This window comes from Oncorhynchus mykiss, chromosome 9 (assembly GCF_013265735.2).
Source record: "Oncorhynchus mykiss isolate Arlee chromosome 9, USDA_OmykA_1.1, whole genome shotgun sequence".
Lineage (NCBI taxonomy): Eukaryota > Metazoa > Chordata > Actinopteri > Salmoniformes > Salmonidae > Oncorhynchus > Oncorhynchus mykiss.
Genome location: NC_048573.1, coordinates 7,820,112 through 7,843,649, shown reverse-complemented (window position 1 = coordinate 7,843,649; position 23,538 = coordinate 7,820,112). Strand labels below are relative to the sequence as shown.

Here is a 23,538-nt window from a genome sequence, read left to right as displayed (position 1 = left end):
TTCCCCTCTCTCTATTCCTCTCCCTCTCTATTCCTCTCCCTCTCTACTCCTCTCCCTCTCTATTCCCCTCTCTCTATTCCTCTCCCTCTCTATTCCTCTCCCTCTCTACTCCTCTCTCTATTCCCCTCCCTCTCTATTCCTCTCCCTCTCTATTCCTCTCCCTCTCTATTCCCCTCCCTCTCTATTCCCCTCCCTCTCTATTCCCCTCTCTCTATTCCTCTCCCTCTCTATTCCTCTCCCTCTCTATTCCTCTCCCTCTCTATTCCTCTCCCTCTCTATTCCTCTCCCTCTCTATTCCTCTCCCTCTCTATTCCTCTCCCTCTCTATTCCTCTCCCTCTCTATTCCTCTCCCTCTCTATTCCTCTCCCTCTCTATTCCCCTCTCTCTATTCCTCTCCCTCTCTATTCCTCTCCCTCTCTATTCCTCTCCCTCTCTATTCCTCTCCCTCTCTATTCCTCTCCCTCTCTATTCCCCTCTCTCTATTCCTCTCCCTCTCTATTCCTCTCCCTCTCTATTCCTCTCCCTCTCTATTCCCCTCTCTCTATTCCTCTCCCTCTCTATTCCTCTCCCTCTCTATTCCTCTCCCTCTCTATTCCCCTCTCTCTATTCCTCTCCCTCTCTATTCCTCTCCCTCTCTATTCCTCTCCCTCTCTATTCCCCTCTCTCTATTCCTCTCCCTCTCTATTCCTCTCCCTCTCTATTCCCCTCTCTCTCTATTCCTCTCCCTCTCTATTCCCCTCTCTCTATTCCTCTCCCTCTCTATTCCTCTCCCTCTATTCCTCTCCCTCTCTATTCCTCTCCCTCTCTATTCCTCTCCCTCTCTATTCCTCTCCCTCTCTATTCCTCTCCCTCTCTATTCCTCTCCCTCTCTATTCCCCTCTCTCTATTCCTCTCCCTCTCTATTCCCCTCTCTCTATTCCTTTCCCTCTCTATTCCCCTCTCTCTATTCCTCTCCCTCTCTATTCCCCTCTCTCTATTCCTCTCCCTCTCTATTCCTCTCCCTCTCTATTCCTCTCCCTCTCTATTCCCCTCTCTCTATTCCTCTCCCTCTCTATTCCCCTCTCTCTATTCCTCTCCCTCTCTATTCCTCTCCCTCTCTATTCCCCTCTCTCTATTCCTCTCCCTCTCTATTCCCCTCTCTCTATTCCTCTCCCTCTCTATTCCTCTCCCTCTCTACTCCTCTCCCTCTCTATTCCCCTCTCTCTATTCCTCTCCCTCTCTATTCCTCTCCCTCTCTACTCCTCTCTCTATTCCCCTCCCTCTCTATTCCCCTCTCTCTATTCCTCTCCCTCTCTACTCCTCTCTCTATTCCTCTCCCTCTCTATTCCCCTCTCTCTATTCCTCTCCCTCTCTATTCCCCTCTCTCTATTCCTCTCCCTCTCTATTCCTCTCCCTCTCTATTCCTCTCCCTCTCTATTCCTCTCCCTCTCTATTCCTCTCCCTCTCTATTCCTCTCCCTCTCTATTCCCCTCTCTCTATTCCTCTCTCTCTCTATTCCTCTCCCTCTCTATTCCTCTCCCTCTCTATTCCTCTCCCTCTCTATTCCTCTCCCTCTCTATTCCTCTCCCTCTCTATTCCTCTCCCTCTCTATTCCCCTCTCTCTATTCCTCTCCCTCTCTATTCCTCTCCCTCTCTATTCCCCTCTCTCTATTCCTCTCCCTCTCTATTCCTCTCCCTCTCTATTCCTCTCCCTCTCTATTCCTCTCCCTCTCTATTCCCCTCTCTCTATTCCCCTCTCTCTATTCCCCTCTCTCTATTCCTCTCCCTCTCTATTCCTCTCCCTCTCTATTCCCCTCTCTCTATTCCTCTCCCTCTCTATTCCCCTCTCTCTATTCCTCTCCCTCTCTATTCCTCTCCCTCTCTATTCCTCTCCCTCTCTATTCCTCTCCCTCTCTATTCCTCTCCCTCTCTATTCCCCTCTCTCTATTCCTCTCCCTCTCTATTCCTCTCCCTCTCTATTCCTCTCCCTCTCTATTCCTCTCCCTCTCTATTCCCCTCTCTCTATTCCTCTCCCTCTCTATTCCCCTCTCTCTCTATTCCCCTCTCTCTATTCCTCTCCCTCTCTATTCCTCTCCCTCTCTATTCCTCTCCCTCTCTATTCCCCTCTCTCTATTCCTCTCCCTCTCTATTCCCCTCTCTCTATTCCTCTCCCTCTCTATTCCTCTCCCTCTCTATTCCTCTCCCTCTCTATTCCTCTCCCTCTCTATTCCTCTCCCTCTCTATTCCTCTCCCTCTCTATTCCTCTCCCTCTCTATTCCCCTCTCTCTCTATTCCCCTCTCTCTATTCCTCTCCCTCTCTATTCCTCTCCCTCTCTATTCCTCTCCCTCTCTATTCCTCTCCCTCTCTATTCCTCTCCCTCTCTATTCCTCTCCCTCTCTATTCCTCTCCCTCTCTATGCCTCTCCCTCTCTATTCCTCTCTCTCCCCTCTCTCTCTCTCTCTCCTCATCTCTCTCATCTCTCTCTCTCTCTCTGGTATAGACACCGAGACATTTACACAGAGAAATACTGTATCTCTGTCACCATTTGTATTTTGCCCTGTGGAACGGTATCCTACAGCTATTTTGTAAAAAAAATGACTGAAAACAAAAAGCGTTTTGGTCTTAGTTGAAAGGTCAGTCACAAGACCAGTAAGGTTAAGGTTACTTTGTGGCTGTGGTAACTAGTGACAACCCTATGGAACTGTCCCTGTGTCCATGTGTTACCGTGACGCCTGGTGTAATGCTCTGTTTTACTTCTGTTACTCTGGAGTTTGCATGGGAAGTGTTGTGAGATGTTTTGGGTTTGGTTGTTGTTGCTAGGCCGTAGTGGAGTATTTTGGCTGTTGCTATGCAGTATTAAGGTGTAGTGTAGAGTAGTGGATACATCGGCTGGATTCACAGTGTGTGTGTGTGTGTGTGTGTGTGTGTGTGTGTGTGTGTGTGTGTGTGTGTGTGTGTGTGTGTGTGTGTGTGTGTGAGCAGGAATTTTCTGCACTATAAAACACTATCATGTTTCAGAGAAGACTTGTTAAACACACAGTCTGGTTACACACACAGTCTGGATACACACACAGTCTGGTTACACACACAGTCTGGATACACACACAGTCTGGATACACACACAGTCTGGATACACACACAGTCTGGTTACACACACAGTCTGGATACGCACACAGTCTTGATACACACACAGTCTGGATACACACACAGTCTGGATACACACACAGTCTGGATACACACACAGTCTGGATACACACACAGTCTGGATACACACACACAGTCTTGTTGAAGTCAGAAGTTTACAAACACTTAGGTATTTCAAGGCCTACCTTCAAACTCAATGCCTCTTTGCTTGACATCATGGGAAAATCAAAAGAAATCAGCCAATTCCTTTTTGTTGACCTCCACAAGCCTGGTTCATCCTTGGGAGCAATTTCCAAACGCCTGAAGGTTCCACATTCAGCAGTACAAACAATAGTAAGCAAGTATAAACACCATAGGACCACGCAGCCGTCATACAGCTCAGGAAGGAGACGTGGTCTGTCTCCTAGAGATGAACGTACTTTGGTGCGAAAAGTGCAAATCAATCCCAGAACAACAGCAAAGGACGTTGTGAACATACTGGAGGAAACAGGTACAAAAGTATCTATATCCACAGTAAAACGAGTTCTATATCGACATAACCTGAAAGGCAGCTCAGCAAGGAAGAAGCCACTGCTCCAAAACATCCATAAAAAAGCCAGACTACTGTTTGCAACTGCACATGGGGACAAAGATCGTATTTTTTGGAGAAATGTCCTCTGGTCTGATGAAACAAAAATAGAACTGTTTGGTCATAATTACCATTGTTATGTTTGGAGGAAAAAGGGGGATGCTTGCAAGCCGAAGAACACCATCCCATCTGTGAAGCACGGGGGTGTCAGCATCATGTTGTGGGGGTGCTTTGCTGCAGGAGGGACTGGTGCACTTCACAAAATAGATGGCATCATGAGGAAGGAAAATGATGTGGATATATTGAAGCAACATCTCAAGACATCAGTCAGGAAATTAAAGCTTGGTCACAAATGGGTCTTCCAAATGGACAATGACCCCAAGCATACTTCCAAAGTTGTGGCAAAATGGCTTAAGGACAACAAAGTCAAGGTATTGGAGTGGCCATCACAAAGCCCTGACCTCAATCCTATAGAACATTTGTGGGCAGAACTGAAAAAAGCGTGTGTGAGCAAGGAGGCCTACAAACCTGACTCAGTTTCACCAGCTCTGTCAGGAGGAATGGGCCAAAATTCACCCAACTTATTGCGGGAAGCTTTGACCCAGGTTAAACAATTTAAAGGCAATGCTACCAAATACTAATTGAGTGTATGTAAACTTCTGACCCACTGGGAATGTGATGAAAGAAATAAAAGCCTAAATAAATAATTCTCCCTACTTATATTCTGACATTTTACATTCTTAAAATAAAGTGGTGATCCTGACTGACCTAAGACGGGCAATTTGTACTAGGATTAAATGTGAGGAATTGTGAAAAACTTAATTGAAGTGTATTTGGCTAAGGTGTATGTAAACTTCTGACTTCAACTGTAGGCCACAAATACACTCCTACATAAAACTATCCAAACAACGTGCAAAATTAATCTGTAACTTTTCTCTCCTTCTCTCTCTCTCTCTCTCTCTCTCTCTCTGTCTTTCTCTCTCGGTCTCTGTTTCTTTCTCTCTGTGTCTCTGTCTCTCTGTGTCTCTCTCTCTCTCTCGCTGTTTCTCTGTGTCTCTCGCTGTCTCACTCTCTCGCTCTCTCTCTCTCTCTCTCTCGGTCTTTCTGTTTCTCTCTCACTCTTTTAGGTCTGCGGATAATTCTCAAAATTACCATGCCAGACCCCCCACCCCACCACCCCACCCGAAGACGACACCCATCACCCCACACACACCTACACCCACAGGGAAGGACAGAACATTCCATCCTCTCCTCCATCACTCCTTCAATCACACTTCAGAATGACAGTGAAAGACCCCAATCCCTTCCTCGATCATTCTCCTCGCATCTCATTCTGTGTTCTCCGGAAACCCCTCCCAACCCTACCCTTCCCACACATCTCATTCGCTGTGTTTGCCCATCTCCTGCTTTTCCGGCCCTCCATTGGCTGACACTGGTCACATGCTGCTGCCTGTTGCCCTCTCTGATTGGTGCAGGGGAGATGTGGGACGTGGTTGCGGTGTGTCCATTCCACTGCGTCTGTCGGAACCTGTCAGACTCTCTGAGCACGCTCTGTGCAGATAAAGGCCTCCTATTCGTTCCACCGAATGTCGATCGGCGAACTGTCGAGCTCCGATTGGCTGATAACTACATCACGGAAGTAGGTGGGTCAGACTTTGCCAACATGACCGGATTGGTTGATTTGACTCTGTCCCGGAACACTATCCACTCCATCCGACCAATGGCGTTCTCCGATCTAGAGAGTTTGCGAAGTTTGCATTTGGATGGTAACCGCTTGACGACGCTGGGGCCGAGAGACCTTGTGGGAATGGTTAATCTACAGCACCTCATCGTCAACGGTAACCAGCTGACGAGGGTGTCGGCAGAAGCATTCGATGATTTCCTGCTGACGCTGGAGGACCTTGATATCTCATACAACAACCTCCGAAGGTCAGTATTGCTTCTGTTCTGGTCAGTGTCACACCTTCTGTTCTGGTCAGTTTGAACCTTCATTAGTATGTTGTGGCTTGTTGAACCTTCATTAGTGTGTTGTGGCTTGTTGAACCTTCATTAGTGTGTTGTGGCTTGTTGAACCTTCATTAGTGTGTTGTGGCTTGTTGAACCTTCATTAGTGTGTTGTGGCTTGTTGAACCTTCATTGGTGTGTTCTGAAGATTATCTCAGGATGTGACCAGTCTCCACACGTTAATATCAGTCTCAGTCTCCACACGTTAATATCAGTCTCAGGATGTGACCAGTCTCCACATGTTAATATCAGTCTCAGGATGTGACCAGTCTCCAAATATTAAAATCAGTCTCAGGATGTGACCAGTCTCCACATGTTAATATCAGTCTCAGGTTGTGACCAGTCTCCACATGTTAAAATCAGTCTCAGGATGTGACCAGTCTCCACATGTTAATATCAGTCTCAGGATGTGACCAGTCTCCAAATGTTAAAATCAGTCTCAGGATGTGACCAGTCTCCACATGTTAATATCAGTCTCAGGATGTGACCAGTCTCCACATGTTAATATCAGTCTCAGGATGTGACCAGTCTCCACATGTTAAAATCAGTCTCAGGATGTGACCAGTCTCCACATGTTAATATCAGTCTCAGGTTGTGACCAGTCTCCACATGTTAAAATCAGTCTCAGGTTGTGACCAGTCTCCACATGTTAAAATCAGTCTCAGGATGTGACCAGTCTCCACACGTTAATATCAGTCTCAGGATGTGACCAGTCTCCACACGTCAATATCAGTGTCAGGATGTGACCAGTCTCCACATGTTAATATCAGTCTCAGGATGTGACCAGTCTCCACATGTTAATATCAGTCTCAGGATGTGACCAGTCTCCACACGTTAATATCAGTCTCAGTCTCCACACGTTAATATCAGTCTCAGTCTCCACACGTTAATATCAGTGTCAGGATGTGACCAGTCTCCACATGTTAATATCAGTCTCAGGATGTGACCAGTCTCCACATGTTAATATCAGTCTCAGGATGTGACCAGTCTCCACACGTTAATATCAGTCTCAGTCTCCACACGTTAATATCAGTCTCAGTCTCCACACGTTAATATCAGTCTCAGGATGTGACCAGTCTCCACATGTTAAAATCAGTCTCAGGATGTGACCAGTCTCCACACGTTAATATCAGTCTCAGGATGTGACCAGTCTCCACACGTTAATATCAGTCTCAGGATGTGACCAGTCTCCACACGTTAATATCAGTCTCAGGATGTGACCAGTCTCCACACGTTAATATCAGTCTCAGGATGTGACCAGTCTCCACATGTTAATATCAGTCTCAGGATGTGACCAGTCTCCACACGTTAATATCAGTCTCAGGATGTGACCAGTCTCCACATGTTAATATCAGTCTCAGGATGTGACCAGTCTCCACACGTTAATATCAGTCTCAGGATGTGACCAGTCTCCACACGTTAATATCAGTCTCAGGATGTGACCAGTCTCCACATGTTAATATCAGTCTCAGTCTCCACACGTTAATATCAGTCTCAGGATGTGACCAGTCTCCACATGTTAATATCAGTCTCAGGATGTGACCAGTCTCCACATGTTAATATCAGTCTCAGGATGTGACCAGTCTCCACACGTTAATATCAGTCTCAGTCTCCACACGTTAATATCAGTCTCAGTCTCCACACGTTAATATCAGTCTCAGTCTCCACACGTTAATATCAGTCTCAGGATGTGACCAGTCTCCACATGTTAAATCTCCCAGTTAAAATCAAGAAAAGTTAAGTTAAAATTCACCACTTTCATTCGTCTGCTTGCTCTGCACTCATATTTAGCCTTATCGTGTTCTTTTCAGGAAAACCAGGACGACAAGTAGAACGACCAGTAGAAAACAACATAACTGTTATATTCATTAAAAAAACAAGGTCAGTAGAGCATAAAACCGAATTAAAAAAAAAAAATGAATTTGTAAGAATGCTGTTACCACAGAAATAGTTTGCTCAGTGGAAAATCAATGTACAAGTCGGCAGTGACCACTGTGTGGGAGTTTGGAGTTTATGACAGTAAATACGTGAACTCATTACAGTATTATAGACACTATGCCCTGGGTCCAAGTGTGGATCTCTGAACTTCGGGGTCTGTTGGACCCGTAAAGACCTGGGATTTCTATGTAAACATAAACCCTTACCTTTTAACGACTCTTGTGTGGTTTGTGAGGCCACAGAGCAGAACATGTTTCATGAAAGTCTCAGCGTTTCATGGATGGGTCATAAGAGATTGAAGCTCCAACCGGTCTGACTTTACAGACGTTTTTTTTTTGTGAGAAGAACTGTTTTAGGGATCCGCCTTTGTCGCACAAAAACTGTTCTTGCTCAGGTCCCGTTAATTACACAGACTAATGGTTGATATCAGTGGATGCTGAGGACATAGAGGAATCCAATTCTGGCAACAACCCAGCAGTGTTACTCAAAACTAAAGGTCTTCACTGGTCCAGAAAGATGGAACCGTTCCGAAATGGATCCGTGGCATTCCCACCCGACCAGATACGCATTAAAAAATATATTATTAAACACAGAGCCGTTCCCGAATGGACCCGAGGACAGTCAGACCCGTTTTGACAAACCCAAACAGACACGTGCTGGTTCGGATCCGAGAGACCCGTTCAGATCCGAGAGTAGAAAGAAACCTCTGGGCTCGGCCATCAATAAATGAGAGATCAATTATCCAGAGTTATGTGTTGTTAAAAACTGCCTGTAACAAAATTACACAATTATTTGTTGTTTCGATGTGACACATATTCAAAACTTTATCGTTTTATTTGTTATTGTTTTTTACTTGGTTTATATTTTCAGAAAACAATCATTATTCACCTCAGGGTTTAGCTGTTGGAGAGTTGAGCACTAAATGCATCAGGGCATTGTATGTATAGGCCTATAGGTTCAGGGGTCAACTGTATGATATTAATATAAAATATGTATCTCCTATATGCATATTTATTTTTTATTTTATTTATCCGTTATTTTACCAGGTAAGTTGACTGAGAACACGTTCTCATTTGCAGCAACGACCTGGGGAATAGTTACAGGGGAGAGGAGGGGGATGAATGAGCCAATTGTAAACTGGGGATGATTAGGTGACCGTGATGGTTTGAGGGCCAGATTGGGAATTTAGCCAGGACACCGGGGTTAACACCCCTACTCTTACAATAAGTCCCATGGGATCTTTTAATGACCGCAGAGAGTCAGGACACCTGTTTAACGTCCCATCCGAAAGACGGCACCCTACACAGGGCAGTGTCCCCAATCACTGTCCTGGGGCATTGGGATATTTTTTTTAGACCAGAGGAAAGAGTGCCTCCTACTGGCCCCCTCCAACACCACTTCCAGCAGCATCTGGTCTCCCATCCAGGAACCAACCAGAACCAGCCCTGCCTGGTTTCAGAAGAAATCTGTAGTGGGATGCAGGGTGGTATATAAAGGATACAAAAGGAAGAGAAGCTAAGGACTCTCCCCAGAGAGAGAGATATCCCGGGGTCATGTTCCAGACACCACTCGGGTCCAAGTGTGGATCTCTGAACTTCGGGGTCTATTGGACCCGTAAAGACCTCTAGCACAAACACGCCGGCGTCGCCTTGGTAATGGAGGAGTGGAACAGCGACCATGACCTGGTGACTCTACGTAGCCTTTATGTAGTGATATGTAGTGCTTATAAACACCATACGAATGCTAATAAGGATTTAATAAACCATTCACAGGGTTCCATGAGAGTCTATCTAGAACACAGCCAGTTTCCACACTCTGAACATCTATGTAGTGGTTATGAACAACATATGAATGTTAATAACCTCTCCCTCCGCTACGGTAGGGTCCCGTGGGAGTCGATCCAGAACATGGCCAGTCTACACACCCTGAACCTGGATCATAATCTGATAGACCACATCGCAGAGGGATCCTTTGGAGAACTGTACAAGCTGGCTCGCCTGGACATGACCTCCAATAGGCTGAGGACCCTGCCACCTGATCCCCTGTTTGCAAGGTAAGATACAATTATTATACTGTATACCGTAAACGCCCAGCTAGCCTGTCCTAGAAGTTAGAGAGCTGTACAAGCTGGCTGGAGGTCAGGGGTCAGAGGTTAGAGAGCTGTACAAGCTGGCTGGAGGTCAGAGGTCAGAGGTTAGAGAGCTGTGCAAGCTGGCTCGCCTGGATGTGAGGTCCAACAGGCTCTGCACCCTATGTTAGCTAGGTAGATACCGTAGCTCTAAGATGGAGGTCAGAGGTCAGAGGTTAGAGAGCTGTACAAGCTGGCTCGCCTGAATGTGAGGTCCAACAGGCTCTGCACTCTATGTTAGCTAGGTAGATACCGTAGCTCTAAGATGGAGGTCAGAGATTAGAGAGCTGTACAAGCTGGCTCGCCCAGACATGACCTCCAACAGGCTCTGCACCCTATGTTAGCTAGGTAGATACCGTAACTCTAAGATGGAGGTCAGAGGTCAGAGGTTAGAGAGCTGTACAGGCTGGCTCGCCCAAACATGACCTCCAACAGGCTCTGCACCCTATGTTAGCTAGGTAGATACCGTAGCTCTAAGATGGAGGTCAGAGGTCAGAGGTTAGAGAGCTGTACAGGCTGGCTCGCCCAGACATGACCTCCAACAGGCTCTGTACCCTATGTTAGCTAGGTAGATACCGTAGCTCTAAGATGGAGGTCAGAGGTCAGAGGTTAGAGAGCTGTACAAGCTGGCTCGCCCAGACATGACCTCCAACAGGCTCTGCACCCTATGTTAGCTAGGTAGATACCGTAGCTCTAAGATGGAGGTCAGAGGTCAGAGGTTAGAGAGCTGTACAGGCTGGCTCGCCCAGACATGACCTCTGACAACCTGAGGACCCTACCGCCTGGATCCCCCGTCTGCCAGGTAGGTAACAGGAAGTTGTATGGTTCAAGTCCCGTGCCAGGTTATTGAAAAACTGGCTCCTGGGTCAGAATATAAACTCCTGTTCTCACCAAATTCATTAATAAATTATAAGTTTAATACATGCCATTAAGCAGACACTTTTTAATGCAAATCTCTTTCATCCAAAGTGACTTGATAAGTAAGTGCATTTATTATTGCATTGGTGTCTCCATCGGGAATCAAACTCTGCAAGCGCAACACTCCACCACTGGAATGTCTATTCATTGTGTTCTCTCTCTCTCTCTCTCTCTCTCTCTCTCTCTCTCTCTGTCTCTCTCTCTCTCTCTCTCTCTCTATCTCTCTCTCTCTCTCTCTCTCTCTCTCCTCTCCCAGGTCTCAGACGGGAGCCATCAGTCCCACTCCCTACAACAGCGTCATCAGCCTGAACTTCGGAGGGAACCCGCTACACTGTAACTGTGAGTTGCTATGGTTAAGGCGGCTGGTCCGAGAGGACGACATGGAGACGTGCGCCACGCCCCCTCAGCTGGCCGGCAGGTAACCACGACAATAATTAATTATACAATAATTATATGAATGAACGCTCTTATACCACAACATTGCTGAAAAATAATAAAAGCATACTCTGATTCAACAGTGGTAGGGTAGGATACTCTGATTCAACAGTGGTAGGGTAGGATATTCTGATTCAACAGTGGTAGGGTAGGATACTCTGATTCAACAGTGGTAGGGTAGGATACTCTGATTCAACGGTGGTAGGGTAGGATACTCTGATTCAACAGTGGTAGGGTAGGATACTCTGATTCAACAGTGGTTGGGTAGGATACTCTGATTCAACAGTGGTAGGGTAGGATACTCTGATTCAACAGTGGTAGGGTAGGATACTCTGATTCAACAGTGGTAGGGTAGGATACTCTGATTCAACAGTGGTAGGGTAGGATACTCTGATTCAACAGTGGTAGGGTAGGATACTCTGATTCAACAGTGGTAGGGTAGGATACTCTGATTCAACAGTGGTAGGGTAGGATACTCTGATTCAACAGTGGTAGGTAGGATATTCTGATTCAACAGTGGTTGGTAGGATACTCTGATTCGACAGTGGTAGGGTAGGATACTCTGATTCAACAGTGGTAGGGTAGGATACTCTGATTCAACAGTGGTAGGGTAGGATATTCTGATTCAACAGTGGTAGGTAGGATATTCTGATTCAACAGTGGTAGGGTAGGATACTCTGATTCAACAGTGGTAGGGTAGGATACTCTGATTCAACGGCGGTAGGATACTCTGATTCAACGGCGGTAGGATACTCTGATTCAACAGTGGTAGGGTAGGATACTCTGATTCAACAGTGGTAGGGTAGGATACTCTGATTCAACAGTGGTAGGGTAGGATACTCTGATTCAACAGTGGTAGGGTAGGATACTCTGATTCAACGGCGGTAGGATACTCTGATTCAACGGCGGTAGGATACTCTGATTCAACAGTGGTAGGGTAGGATACTCTGATTCAACGGCGGTAGGATACTCTGATTCAACAGTGGTAGGGTAGGATATTCTGATTCAACAGTGGTAGGGTAGGATACTCTGATTCAACAGTGGTAGGGTAGGATACTCTGATTCAACAGTGGTAGGTAGGATACTCTGATTCGACAGTGGTAGGGTAGGATACTCTGATTCAACAGTGGTAGGGTAGGATACTCTGATTCAACAGTAGTAGGTAGGATACTCTGATTCAACAGTGGTAGGGTAGGATACTCTGATTCAACAGTGGTAGGGTAGGATACTCTGATTCAACAGTGGTAGGTAGGATACTCTGATTCAACAGTGGTAGGGTAGGATACTCTGATTCAACAGTGGTAGGGTAGGATATTCTGATTCAACAGTGGTAGGGTAGGATACTCTGATTCGACAGTGGTAGGGTAGGATACTCTAATTCAACAGTGGTAGGGTAGGATACTCTGATTCAACAGTGGTAGGGTAGGATACTCTGATTCAACAGTGGTAGGGTAGGATACTCTGATTCAACAGTGGTAGGGTAGGATACTCTGATTCGACAGTGGTAGGGTAGGATACTCTGATTCAACAGTGGTAGGGTAGGATACTCTGATTCAACAGTGGTAGGGTAGGATATTCTGATTCAACAGTGGTAGGGTAGGATACTCTGATTCAACAGTGGTAGGGTAGGATATTCTGATTCAACAGTGGTAGGGTAGGATACTCTGATTCAACAGTGGTAGGGTAGGATACTCTGATTCAACAGTGGTAGGGTAGGATACTCTGATTCAACAGTGGTAGGGTAGGATACTCTGATTCAACAGTGGTAGGGTAGGATACTCTGATTCAACAGTGGTAAGGTAGGATATTCTGATTCAACAGTGGTAGGGTAGGATACTCTGATTCAACGGTGGTAGGTAGGATACTATGATTCAACAGTGGTAGGGTAGGATACTTTGATTCAACAGTGGTAGGGTAGGATACTCTGATTCAACAGTGGTAGGGTAGGATACTCTAATTCAAAGGCGGTAGGATACTCTAATTCAAAGGCGGTAGGATACTCTGATTCAACAGTGGTAGGGTTGGATACTCTGATTCAACGGCGGTAGGATACTCTGATTCAACAGTGGTAGGGTAGGATACTCTGATTCAACGGTGGTAGGATACTCTGATTCAACGGTGGTAGGATACTCTGAATCAACGGTGGTAGGTAGGATACTCTGATTCAACAGTGGTAGGGTAGGATATGGAGATATTGAGGCCAGTAAACCCTCCGGCTCCAGGATGCCTCTCTGCAGATTTCCCCACAGGCAACCATCCGGTCATCAGCCCACCTCTCTAACCTTGAGGTTAATGATGCCCGCTGATTTGAGATGAGAAACTGTCTTTACAACGTGTGATTAACATCTTGTGTTTCTTATGCTTGCTTCCATCGAAAATATACTTGTTCAGCACTGACCTCGTACATTGTCTTGATTTTTCCTCTCTCTCTCCATCTCACCTGTCCAGGTATTTCTGGTCCATCCCTGAGGAGGAGTTCACCTGTGAACCGCCCCTCATCACCAGACACAGCCACAAGCTCTGGGTCCTGGAAGGTCAAAGGGCAACCCTGAAATGCAGAGCCATCGGCGACCCCGAACCCGTCATCCATTTCGTCTCACCCGGCGATCGGATTGTGGCGAATTCCAGCCGCGCGACATCGTACCGGAACGGAACGTTGGATCTCTTAGTTACGGTTGCTAGGGACGACGGAGCGTACACGTGCATAGCGATAAACGCAGCGGGGGAAGCTACCGCGACGGTGGATCTAAAGATCGTTCCGTTGCCGCACCGGAACGGGAATGTGACGGTTACCGGGAACACTGGGAATTCCAATGGAAATATTCCGGGTTCTTCAGACATCACCACCGGGAAAAGCGGGAATTCCGGAGTCAATGGTGTAAATGTGAGAGAAAGGGAGGAGAGGAAAGGAGAAGAGGGAGAGGGGGGTGAGGAGGTGGAGGAGGAGGAGGAGGACGGAGGGACTAGGATGGAGGAAGGAGAGAGGATTGTAGGGATACAAGGAGTCACTTCTACCTCAGCCCAGGTGAGATGGGACCTCGGCCGATCGGCCGGAGCTTACCTGGTTTGGATGTTTCAGATACAGTACAACTGCACAGCCGACGAGGCGCTGGTGTACAGGTGAGTCTATAATTATACCGGAGTTCGCCCCACACACACCTGACCTCTATACACCTAATTCATCTACCCCTCACCTGTACAGCTGAGGAGACGCTGGTGTACAGGTGAGTCTATAATTATACCAGAGTTCACCCCCCACACACCTGACCTCTATACAACCATACACCTGACCTCACTAACCTCTATACAACCATACACCTGACATCACTAACCTCTGACCTCTATACAACCATACACCTGACATCACTAACCTCTGACCTCTATACAACCATACACCTGGCATCACTAACCTCTGACCTCTATATAACCATACACCTGACATCACTGACCTCTGACCTCTATACAACCATACACCTGACACACCTGACCTATGACCTCTATACTACACCTGACATTATGAGATGGTCGTATGTGGGATACAGGCACAGAGAGAAAAGAGGCCGGAGTGGAGAGAATAAGGAAGGAAGAGATTTTGACAGGGAGACCCTCAAGGGACCATGGGTAATGGAGTCTGAAGGATGGGTTTAAACTACAGAGTCAATACATATTATGTTACAACCTATCAGAGAGACAGATACACTTGGGAGATAGCGGTAGGGAGGAGAGCGAGAGAGACAGAGAGAGAGAGAGACAGAGAGAGAGAGAGAGAGAGGTCAGGTGGGGAGAGAGATGAGAGATAGAGGAGGGAATAGGGAGAGAATGAACAATGAACAATTATAGACATAAGAGGAAGTAACTGCCATGTTCTCTCTTTCCTTTCTCTGTCTCTCTCTCTGTCTCTCTCTGTTTCACACTCTCTCTGTCTCTCTCTCTCTCTCGCTCGGTCTCTCTCTCTCTTACACTCTCTCTCGCTCCTATCCTCTGTTTCGCCTGCCCTCTATCATTTATGCAGTCAGAGAATGAAATAATATAATGAAAAGAGAAAGAAAGGGGGAGGAAGATGATGAGGAGATGGAGAAGAGAGTACACTCTTGGAAGGTGCTATCTAAACTCAGCATAAAAAGAAACGTCCTCTCACTGTCAACTGCGTTTATTTTCAGCAAACTTAACATGTGTAAATATTTGTATGAACATAACAAGATTAAACAAATGAGACATGAACTGAACAAGTTCCACAGACATGTGACTAACAGAAATGGAACAATGTGTCCCTGAACAAAGGGGGGGTCAAAATCAAAAGTAACAGTCAGTATCTGGTGTGGCCACCAGCTGCATTAAGTACCGCAGTGCATCTCCTCCTCATGGACTGCACCAGATTTGCAGGGTGGGGGGTGGGGGGGGGGGGGGGTGGGGGGGGGGGGGCTTAGCCCTCACCTCCAATCCAACAGGTCCCAGACGTGCTCAATAGGATTGAGATCTGGGCTCTTCGCTGGCCATGGCAGAACACTGACATTCCTGTCTTGCAGGAAATCACGCACAGAACAAGCAGTATGGTTGGTGGCATTGTCATGCTGGAGGGTCATGTCAGGATGAGCCTGCAGGAAGGGTACCACATGAGGGAGGAGGATGTCTTCCCTGTAACGCACAGCGTTGAGATTGTCTGCAATGACAACAAGCTCAGTCTGATGATGCTGTGACACACCGCCCCAGACCATGACGGACCTTCCACCTCCAAATCGATCCCGCTCCAGAGTACAGGCCTCGGTGTAATGCTCATTCCTTCGACGATAAATGTGAATCTGACCATCACCCCTGGTGAGACAAAACCGTGACTCGTCAGTGAAGAGCACTTTTTGCCAGTCCTGTCTAGTCCAGCGACGGTGGGTTTGTGCCCATAGGCGACGTTGTTGCCGGTGATGTCTGGGGAGGACCTGCCTATATCTCTCAGCCTATTGCGGACAGTCTCAGCACTGATGGAGGGATTGTGCGTCCCTGGTGTAACTCGGGCAGTTGTTATTGCCATCCTGTACCTGTCCCGCAGGTGTGATGTTCGGATCTACCGATCCTGTGCAGGTATTGTTACACGTGGTCTGCCAGTGCGAGGACAATCAGCTGTCCATCCTGTCTCCCTGTAGCGCAGTCGTAGGCGTCTCACAGTACAGACGTTGCAATTTATTGCCCTGGCCACATCTGCAGTCCTCATGCCTCTTTGCAGCATGCCTAAGGCACGTTCACGCAGATGAGCAGGGATCCCGGGCATCTTTCTTTCAGTGTTTTTTAGAGTCAGTAGAAAGACCTCTTTAGTGTCCTAAGTTTTCATAACTGTGACCTTAGTTGCCTACCGTCTGTAAGCTGTTAGTGTCTTAACGACCGTTCCACAGGTGCATGTTCATTAATTGTTTATGGTTCATTGAACAAGCATGGGGAAACAGTGTTTTAAACCCTTTACAATGAAGATCTGTGGAGTTATTTGGATTTTTACAAATGATCTTTGACCTGGAACCAAAAAGGTTCTCAGCCGAAGAACCCTTTATGTTTCTAAGAATGTAGTCTTTTCCTCTCCTTTAAACTCCTTCCTTTTATTCTATCTCTTGTTTTTTTTTTTTCTCTCTCTAGGGTTCTAATAATTAATAATAACTGTAATTAATAATAACTATGTCGCACGTCACTACTTCACATGAGAGGCATTTACATTTATAATCTGTGTAGTAATATATAGCCAACTACATATTACAGGTTTCTAATTTTGTTTAACTAGCCAGGGAGCCAGCTACCTAACGTTAGCTGGCTGGCTCTCTAGGTAACGGTAGCTGGCTGGCTCCCTAGTTAACGGTAGCTGGCTGGCTCCCTAGGTAACGGTAGCTGGCTGGCTCCCTAGATAACGTTAGCTGGCTGGCTCCCTAGATAACGTTAGCTGGCTGGCTCCCTAGGTAACGGTTGCTGGCTGGCTCCCTAGCTAAAGTTAGCTGGCTGGCTCCCTAGCTAACGTTAGCTGGCTGGCTCTATAGCTAACGTTAGCTGGCTGGCTCCCTAGATAACGTTAACTGGCTGGCTCACTAGATAACTTTAGCTGGCTGGCTCTCTAGCTAACGGTAGCTGGCTGGCTCTCTAGCTAACGGTAGCTGGCTGGCTCTCTAGCTAACGTTAGCTGGCTGGCTCTTTAGCTAACGGTAGCTGGCTGGCACCCTAGCTAACGGTAGCTGGCTGGCTCCCTAGATAACTTTAGCTGGCTGGCTCTCTAGCTAACGGTAGCTGGCTGGCTCCCTAGCTAACATTAGCTGGCTGGCTCCCTAGGTAACGTTAGCTGGCTGGCTCCCTAGCTAACTTTAGCTGGCTGGCTCTCTAGCTAACGGTAGCTGGCTGGCTCTCTAGCTAACTTTAGCTGGCTGGCTCTCTAGCTAACGGTAGCTGGCTGGCTCTCTAGCTAAAGGTAGCTGGCTGGCTCTCTAGCTAACTTTAGCTGGCTGGCTCCCTAGCTACCAATAGGTGCCCTGCTTTGCGAGTTAACTGGTCTTTGTCGTTGAATCTGTGTTTGAAATTCACTGCTCGATTGAGGGATCTCATAGATAATTATATGTGTAGGATACAGAGATGAGGTATTCATTTAATAAAAAGCACTTGACTCAAGACATTTTTAGCTTTTCAATGTTTAAGTAATTTGTAGATTTTTTTGGGGAAAAGCATAATTCCACTTTGACATTATGGGGTACTCTCTGAAGATACTGCATACATAATATATACACACTGGTATGTTGTATACTTATATGACGGGTATTTATTGGCTTATATGTTACTCATTCTATAATATATCACTTCTCAATTCAATGGAAAATGGATGATTGGCATTTTTTTTGAAAAGGCAGCTGTGTGTCTCACAAACGGCTCTGGTATTGACTCCAGGCTTTCACTATGGATGCATCCCTATGGCAACCTATCCCTATGGGTCCTGGTCGACAGGAATACCGTAGTGTGCCATTTAGAGCTCAGCCTTTCACTGGGCCAGGTTGATTCGGAGCTCCGCCTTTCACTGGGTCAGGTTAATTTGGAACTCAGCCTTTCACTGGGTCAGGTTGATTTGGAACTCAGCCTTTCACTGGGTCAGGTTGATTTGAAAATCAGCCTTTCACTCTGTCAGGTTGATTTGGAACTCAGCCTTTCACTGGGTCAGGTTGATTTGGAACTCAGCCTTTCACTGGGCCAGGTTGATTTGGAACTCAGCCTTTCACTGGGTCAGGTTGATTTGGAACTCAGCCTTTCACTGGGTCAGGTTGATTTGGAACTCAGCCTTTCACTGGGCCAGGTTGATTTGGAACTCAGCCTTTCACTGGGGCAGGTTGATGTGGAACTCAACCTTTCACTGGGCCAGGTTGATTTGGAACTCAGCCTTTCCCTGGGCCAGATTGATTTGGAACTCAGCCTTTCACTGGGCCAGGTTGATGTGGAACTCAATCTTTCACTGGGCCAGGTTGATTTGGAACTCAGCCTTTCCCTGGGCCAGATTGATTTGGAACTCAGCCTTTCACTGGGCCAGGTTGATGTGGAACTCAGTCTTTCACTGGGCCAGGTTTATGTGGAACTCAGCCTTTCACTGGGCCAGGTTGATGTGGAACTCATCCTTTCACTGGGGCAGATTGATGTTTATTGTGATGAATCTTGTCCTGGAGGCAGAACTAGGCAATTTCCACTAGATGGGCCTTCTGCAAAGTCACAATTGTCTACTTTGTAAATAAATGTATGAAAATAAATATTTGTTTTTTGGTCTTAATTTAAGGCTAGGGTTAGCCATTAGGGTTATCAGTGTTGTTAAGGTTAGGTTTAAATTCAGATTTGATGACTCTGTAGCGCTGCGTCAAGGGCAAGATTTCATCAAAATAAATGTCAATCTACTTCACTGGGACCTTGAGATTCATCAAATCCTACTTCAGTCGCAGTACAAAATGATCACCCCCTCCTCCCTCTGTTTCTTCATCCCTCTTAACCTCTTCTGACGTAATCATCCCTCTTTTCTCATTCCCTTTTCGTTTTACGATTGGATTTTCCTTTTCACAGCTTGATCACACTATACAGTATCATTATATTCATCACAACTCTCTGCGTCTCCATCTCTCTCTTTTTCAATGTCATCCCTCTTTTTCTCCCTCTCCGTCTCCCTCGCTCTCTATTTGTTAATGTCACGAGTCTCTCACTTAATTTTCAATCTCTCTACCTTGTTTGTCCTCTTTACCTCTCTCTCTCTCTCTCTCTCTCTCCCTCCATTTATCTGAGGCAGAGTTAGTTGTGAGTAGTTGAATATTATGAGTTAGTGTTCCAGGTCACTTATTTCTCTCTCTCTCTCTTTCTCTTGCTCTCTCTCCCTCTCTCTCTCTCTTTTCTCTCTCTATCCCTCTCTCCCGCTCTCTCTATCCCTCTCTCTCTACCTCTCCAATCACTCTTGAATAATTTGGTACACACCTACTGGAGAGCTCTTCGTTCACAGCCTCTTAAGCGTTAGCCTCTCCCATCTCTTTAAGGATTCACATGTGAGGTCATGTACTAAACAACCAAAGATTTCCAGACTAAAAGCTGGTTTATACTACGTCTATGGACATAGACAGTTGTCGCAGTGACATCAGGAACATTCTGTTGTCGTCTGACATCAGAATATGACAGGCTGAATGACATCAGCAGCCTGGTGATAACCAATAAACTCATCTGTTTAAAAATGTATTCAGTTTACGTCAATCTAGCAAACCAGGCAACTAACAGTAACTTTCTAAACAATGTTTTGGATCTTTTTTTTTAGCTTGTTAGCTAGCTACTGTAGCTGATGTTAAGTTAGCTGGTTAACCAGTTCCAATAACAACCATATCATATAGTCGACAACATCTTCACTTTAGCTCATTTGTCTTCATTATTGCAGGAAAATAAACTCACAACAAGATCATTATTTACAAGTTAATAGCTCAACACAGAAAATGGCTTATGGTTGTGAGTGTGAGGAAATAAAAGCAGGGCTTTCTACTGGAGAAATTGTAGAACTTGGACACTGTCTCGTTGGCCTAATGTTATATCCTAATTTGACTTTGGTGCAGGTCATGTTGTTCTTTACATTACCGTCTCTGGTAAACACACACTATATCAAATAAAATCAACATTTGTTTGTCACATGAACAGGACACAGATGGTGTAAACGGTACAGTGAAATGGTTACTGGCACAGTGGAGTCTTTTGTTTGGACATGTTAGCTAGCTAGCTAAAGAATTATCAATACTCATAACGTTACTACCCTGCATGAATCTGTAGCTAAAGCTAACCAACCAGGTTCAATGTTAGCTAGCTAGCTAAAGAATTATCCATACTCATAACGTTACTACCCTGCATGAATTTGTAGCTAAAGCTAACCAACCAGGTTCAATGTTAGCTAGCTAACATTAGGCTATAACGAGCAACGCAAATGGCTCTGAGATACGAATTATATTGCTACACAGATCAGACGCTTAACGTTAGCTAGGGAGCCAGCTAGCTATTGTTAGATAGGTAAAACAATGTAAAAAAAAAACAGACATTGAATATGGTGAAGTTATTAATTACAATTTGGATGGTGTATCAATACAAGGAATCTCTGCAAAGATACAGGCGTCCTTCCTAACTCAGTTGCCAGAGAGGAAGGAAACCGCTCAGGGATTTCACCATGAGACCAACGGTGACTTTAAAATAGTAACAGGGTTTAATGGCTGCGATAGGAAAAAACTGAGGATGGAGTATCTATCAACATTGTAGTTACTCCACAATACTAACCTAATTGACAGAGTGGAAGGAAGAAGGAAGCTTGTACAGAATAAACATATTCCAAAACGTTCATCCTGTTAGCAACAAGACACTAAAGTAATACTGCAAAAAATACTGCAAAAGATGTGGCAAATCCAATACAACATAATACTGAGTACCACTCTACATATCTTCAAGCATAGTGGTGGCTGCATCATGTTATGGGTATGCTTGTCATCGTTAAGGACTGTAGGGTTTTTCAGAATAATGGAGCTAAGCACGAGCAAAATCCTAGAGGAAAACCTGGTTCAGTCAGCTTTCCATCAGACACTGGGAGATTAATTCACATTTCAGCTAATTTCAGATAATAACCTAAAACACAAGGTCAAATATACACTGGAGTTGCTTACCAAGAAGACAGTGAATGTTCCTGAGTTTAGCTGGTATCCACTTCTCCAATGTGAATCTATTTTCCTCTTCTCAACTGTGAAGCTGTTCTTAGCAGAGAGTAAGGATAGGATAGAGAGTTTTCAGACACACGAACACACCAGACTGACACACACACACAACACACACGTCTGTTTGTCTGCAGCTGTACTGAGGAGTTTCCGTTTCATAATTCCACTTAGCTCCTCTCTCTCTCGTTCTCTCTCTCTCTCTCTCTCTCTCTCTCTGTCTCTCTCTCTCTCTCTGTCTCTCTCTCTCTCTCTCTGTGTCTCTCTCTCTGTGTCTCTCTCTCTGTCTCTCTCTCTCTCTCTCTCGCTGTCTCTCTCTGTCTCTCTCTCTCTCTCTCTCTCTGTCTCTCTCTCTCTCTCTCTCTCTGTGTCTCTCTGTCTGTCTCTCTCTCTCTCTCTCTCTCTCTCTGTCTGTGTGTCTCTCTCTCTGTGTCTCTCTCTCTCTCTCTCTCTGTGTCTCTCTCTGTGTCTCTCTCTCTCTCTCTCTCTCTCTCTGTCTCTCTCTCTCTCTCTCTCTCTGTCTGTGTGTCTCTCTCTCTGTCTCTCTCTCTCTCTCTCTCTGTGTCTCTCTCTCTGTCTCTCTCTCTCTCTCTCTCTCTCTCTCTGTCTGTGTCTCTCTCTCTCTGTGTCTCTCTCTCTCTTTCTGTCTCTGTGTCTCTCTCTCTGTGTCTCTCTCTCTGTCTCTGTATCTCTCTCTGTCTCTGTATTTCTCTCTGTCTCTCTCTCTCTCTCTGTCTCTGTATCTCTCTCTGTCTCTCTCTCTCTCTGTCTCTGTATCTCTCTCTGTCTCTCTCTCTCTGTCTCTGTATCTCTCTCTGTCTCTCTCTCTCTCTCTGTCTCTGTATCTCTCTCTGTCTCTCTCTCTCTCTCTGTCTCTGTATCTCTCTCTATCGCTGTCTTTCTCTCCGTCTCTCTCTCCGTCCTAACTAACTTTCTTGATTATTTTCTTGGTCTTTTCTTTCAATTTTATTTTTCTATGGTTGAGGGTTAATGCAATATTTGTTTTAACGGTATCCACAGTTTTTTCAAAGTCAGGGTGGAAGAGGACAGAGTAACTTTCCTGGGGTTTGGAAGGTGTGGTTTGCGCGATGGCTTCTCAGCCTAGCGGCGGAGGAGACGCTGTCGATACGGCATGGATTCAGGTGTGTTCCTGAGAATGGGGTTAAAGTAGAGGAGGTTCAGCTTGCAGTCGGTGAACAGGTAGGAACTGAACTTATACATTCTGCTTCTAGAATGAACAAAGCTGTGGTTGTGTTCTTGAAAAGAGCAAATTTGGTTGGTAGGCTAATTGCTAGCGGAATATTTGTAAGGGGAGTGTTGGTGTCAATTTCACCTATCTCTACCCCTTCGACAAGAGTGGTAGTTGCAAATTTAGGATCAAATCAGGAAAGAGCTGAGTCGTTTTGGTAAGTTTGCTAGTGTACTGTGTATTGTCAGCAGCCTTTCAGGCAGATGCCGTTAAGCACGTTGTTTCGTTCTGGAGGCAAGTCTTTATGTTTCTGAACAACAACGAGCAACAGCTAAATGTGCATTTTAAAAGTGAGCCATTGGTAGGGGATCTGTGCAGGGTTTGCCAGCACAGATAGTCTACGGTGTTTTGAGTGTGGGGATTTGGGGCATAAGAGCTTTGCGTGCCCACATAAAGCCCATAGACAAGGTGAGGGTACAAGCACCAGTGAGGGAAATCGAGGTCAAAGTGCAGGGGATAAGGAGATGCTAGAGAAGGAACTGTAGATGAGGCTGGGCCAAGTCATGCCAGGGATGGTGGTGTAGATGAGGCTGGGCCTAATCATGCTAGAGATGGTGGTGTAGATGAGGCTGGGTCTAGTCATGCCAGGGATGGTGGTGTAGATGAGGCTGGGCCTAGTCATGGATGGTACTGAAGATGAGGCTGGGCCTAGTCATGGATGGTGGTGTAGATGAGGCTGGGCCTAGTCATGGATGGTGGTGTAGATGAGGCTGGGCCTAATCATGGATGGTACTGTAGATGAGGCTGGGCCTATTCATGGATGTTGCTGTAGATGAGGCTGGGCCTAGTCATGGATGGTACTGTAGATGAGGTTGGGCCTAGTCATGGAAGGTGGTGTAGATGAGGCTGGGCCTAGTCATGGATGGTGGTGAATATGAGGCTGGGCCTAGTTATTGATGGTGGGGTAGATGATGCTGGGCCTAGTCATGGATGGTGGTGTAGATGAGGCTGGGCCTAGTCATGGATGGTGGT

At 46.0% G+C, this 23,538-nt stretch overlaps 2 protein-coding genes across 4 annotated transcripts in view; one reads left to right on the top strand and one right to left on the bottom strand.

The window, feature by feature from the left end:
* Positions 1–23,538, bottom strand: part of LOC110518778 (pyruvate carboxylase, mitochondrial) — a 490,506-nt gene that overhangs the window by 163,745 nt on the left and 303,223 nt on the right. The gene's annotated exons all lie outside the window — the stretch shown is intronic.
* The window catches only part of LOC110515519 (leucine-rich repeat and fibronectin type-III domain-containing protein 4), a 68,225-nt gene that overhangs the window by 30,076 nt on the left and 14,611 nt on the right, over positions 1–23,538 (top strand). The window contains exons 3-6 of the mRNA XM_036987223.1: positions 4,820–5,621; positions 9,517–9,687; positions 10,937–11,098; positions 13,564–14,235. Coding sequence (XP_036843118.1) covers positions 4,846–5,621; positions 9,517–9,687; positions 10,937–11,098; positions 13,564–14,235 — 1,781 coding nt within the window. The 5' untranslated portion in view covers positions 4,820–4,845. The remainder of the gene's footprint in view (positions 1–4,819; positions 5,622–9,516; positions 9,688–10,936; positions 11,099–13,563; positions 14,236–23,538) is intronic.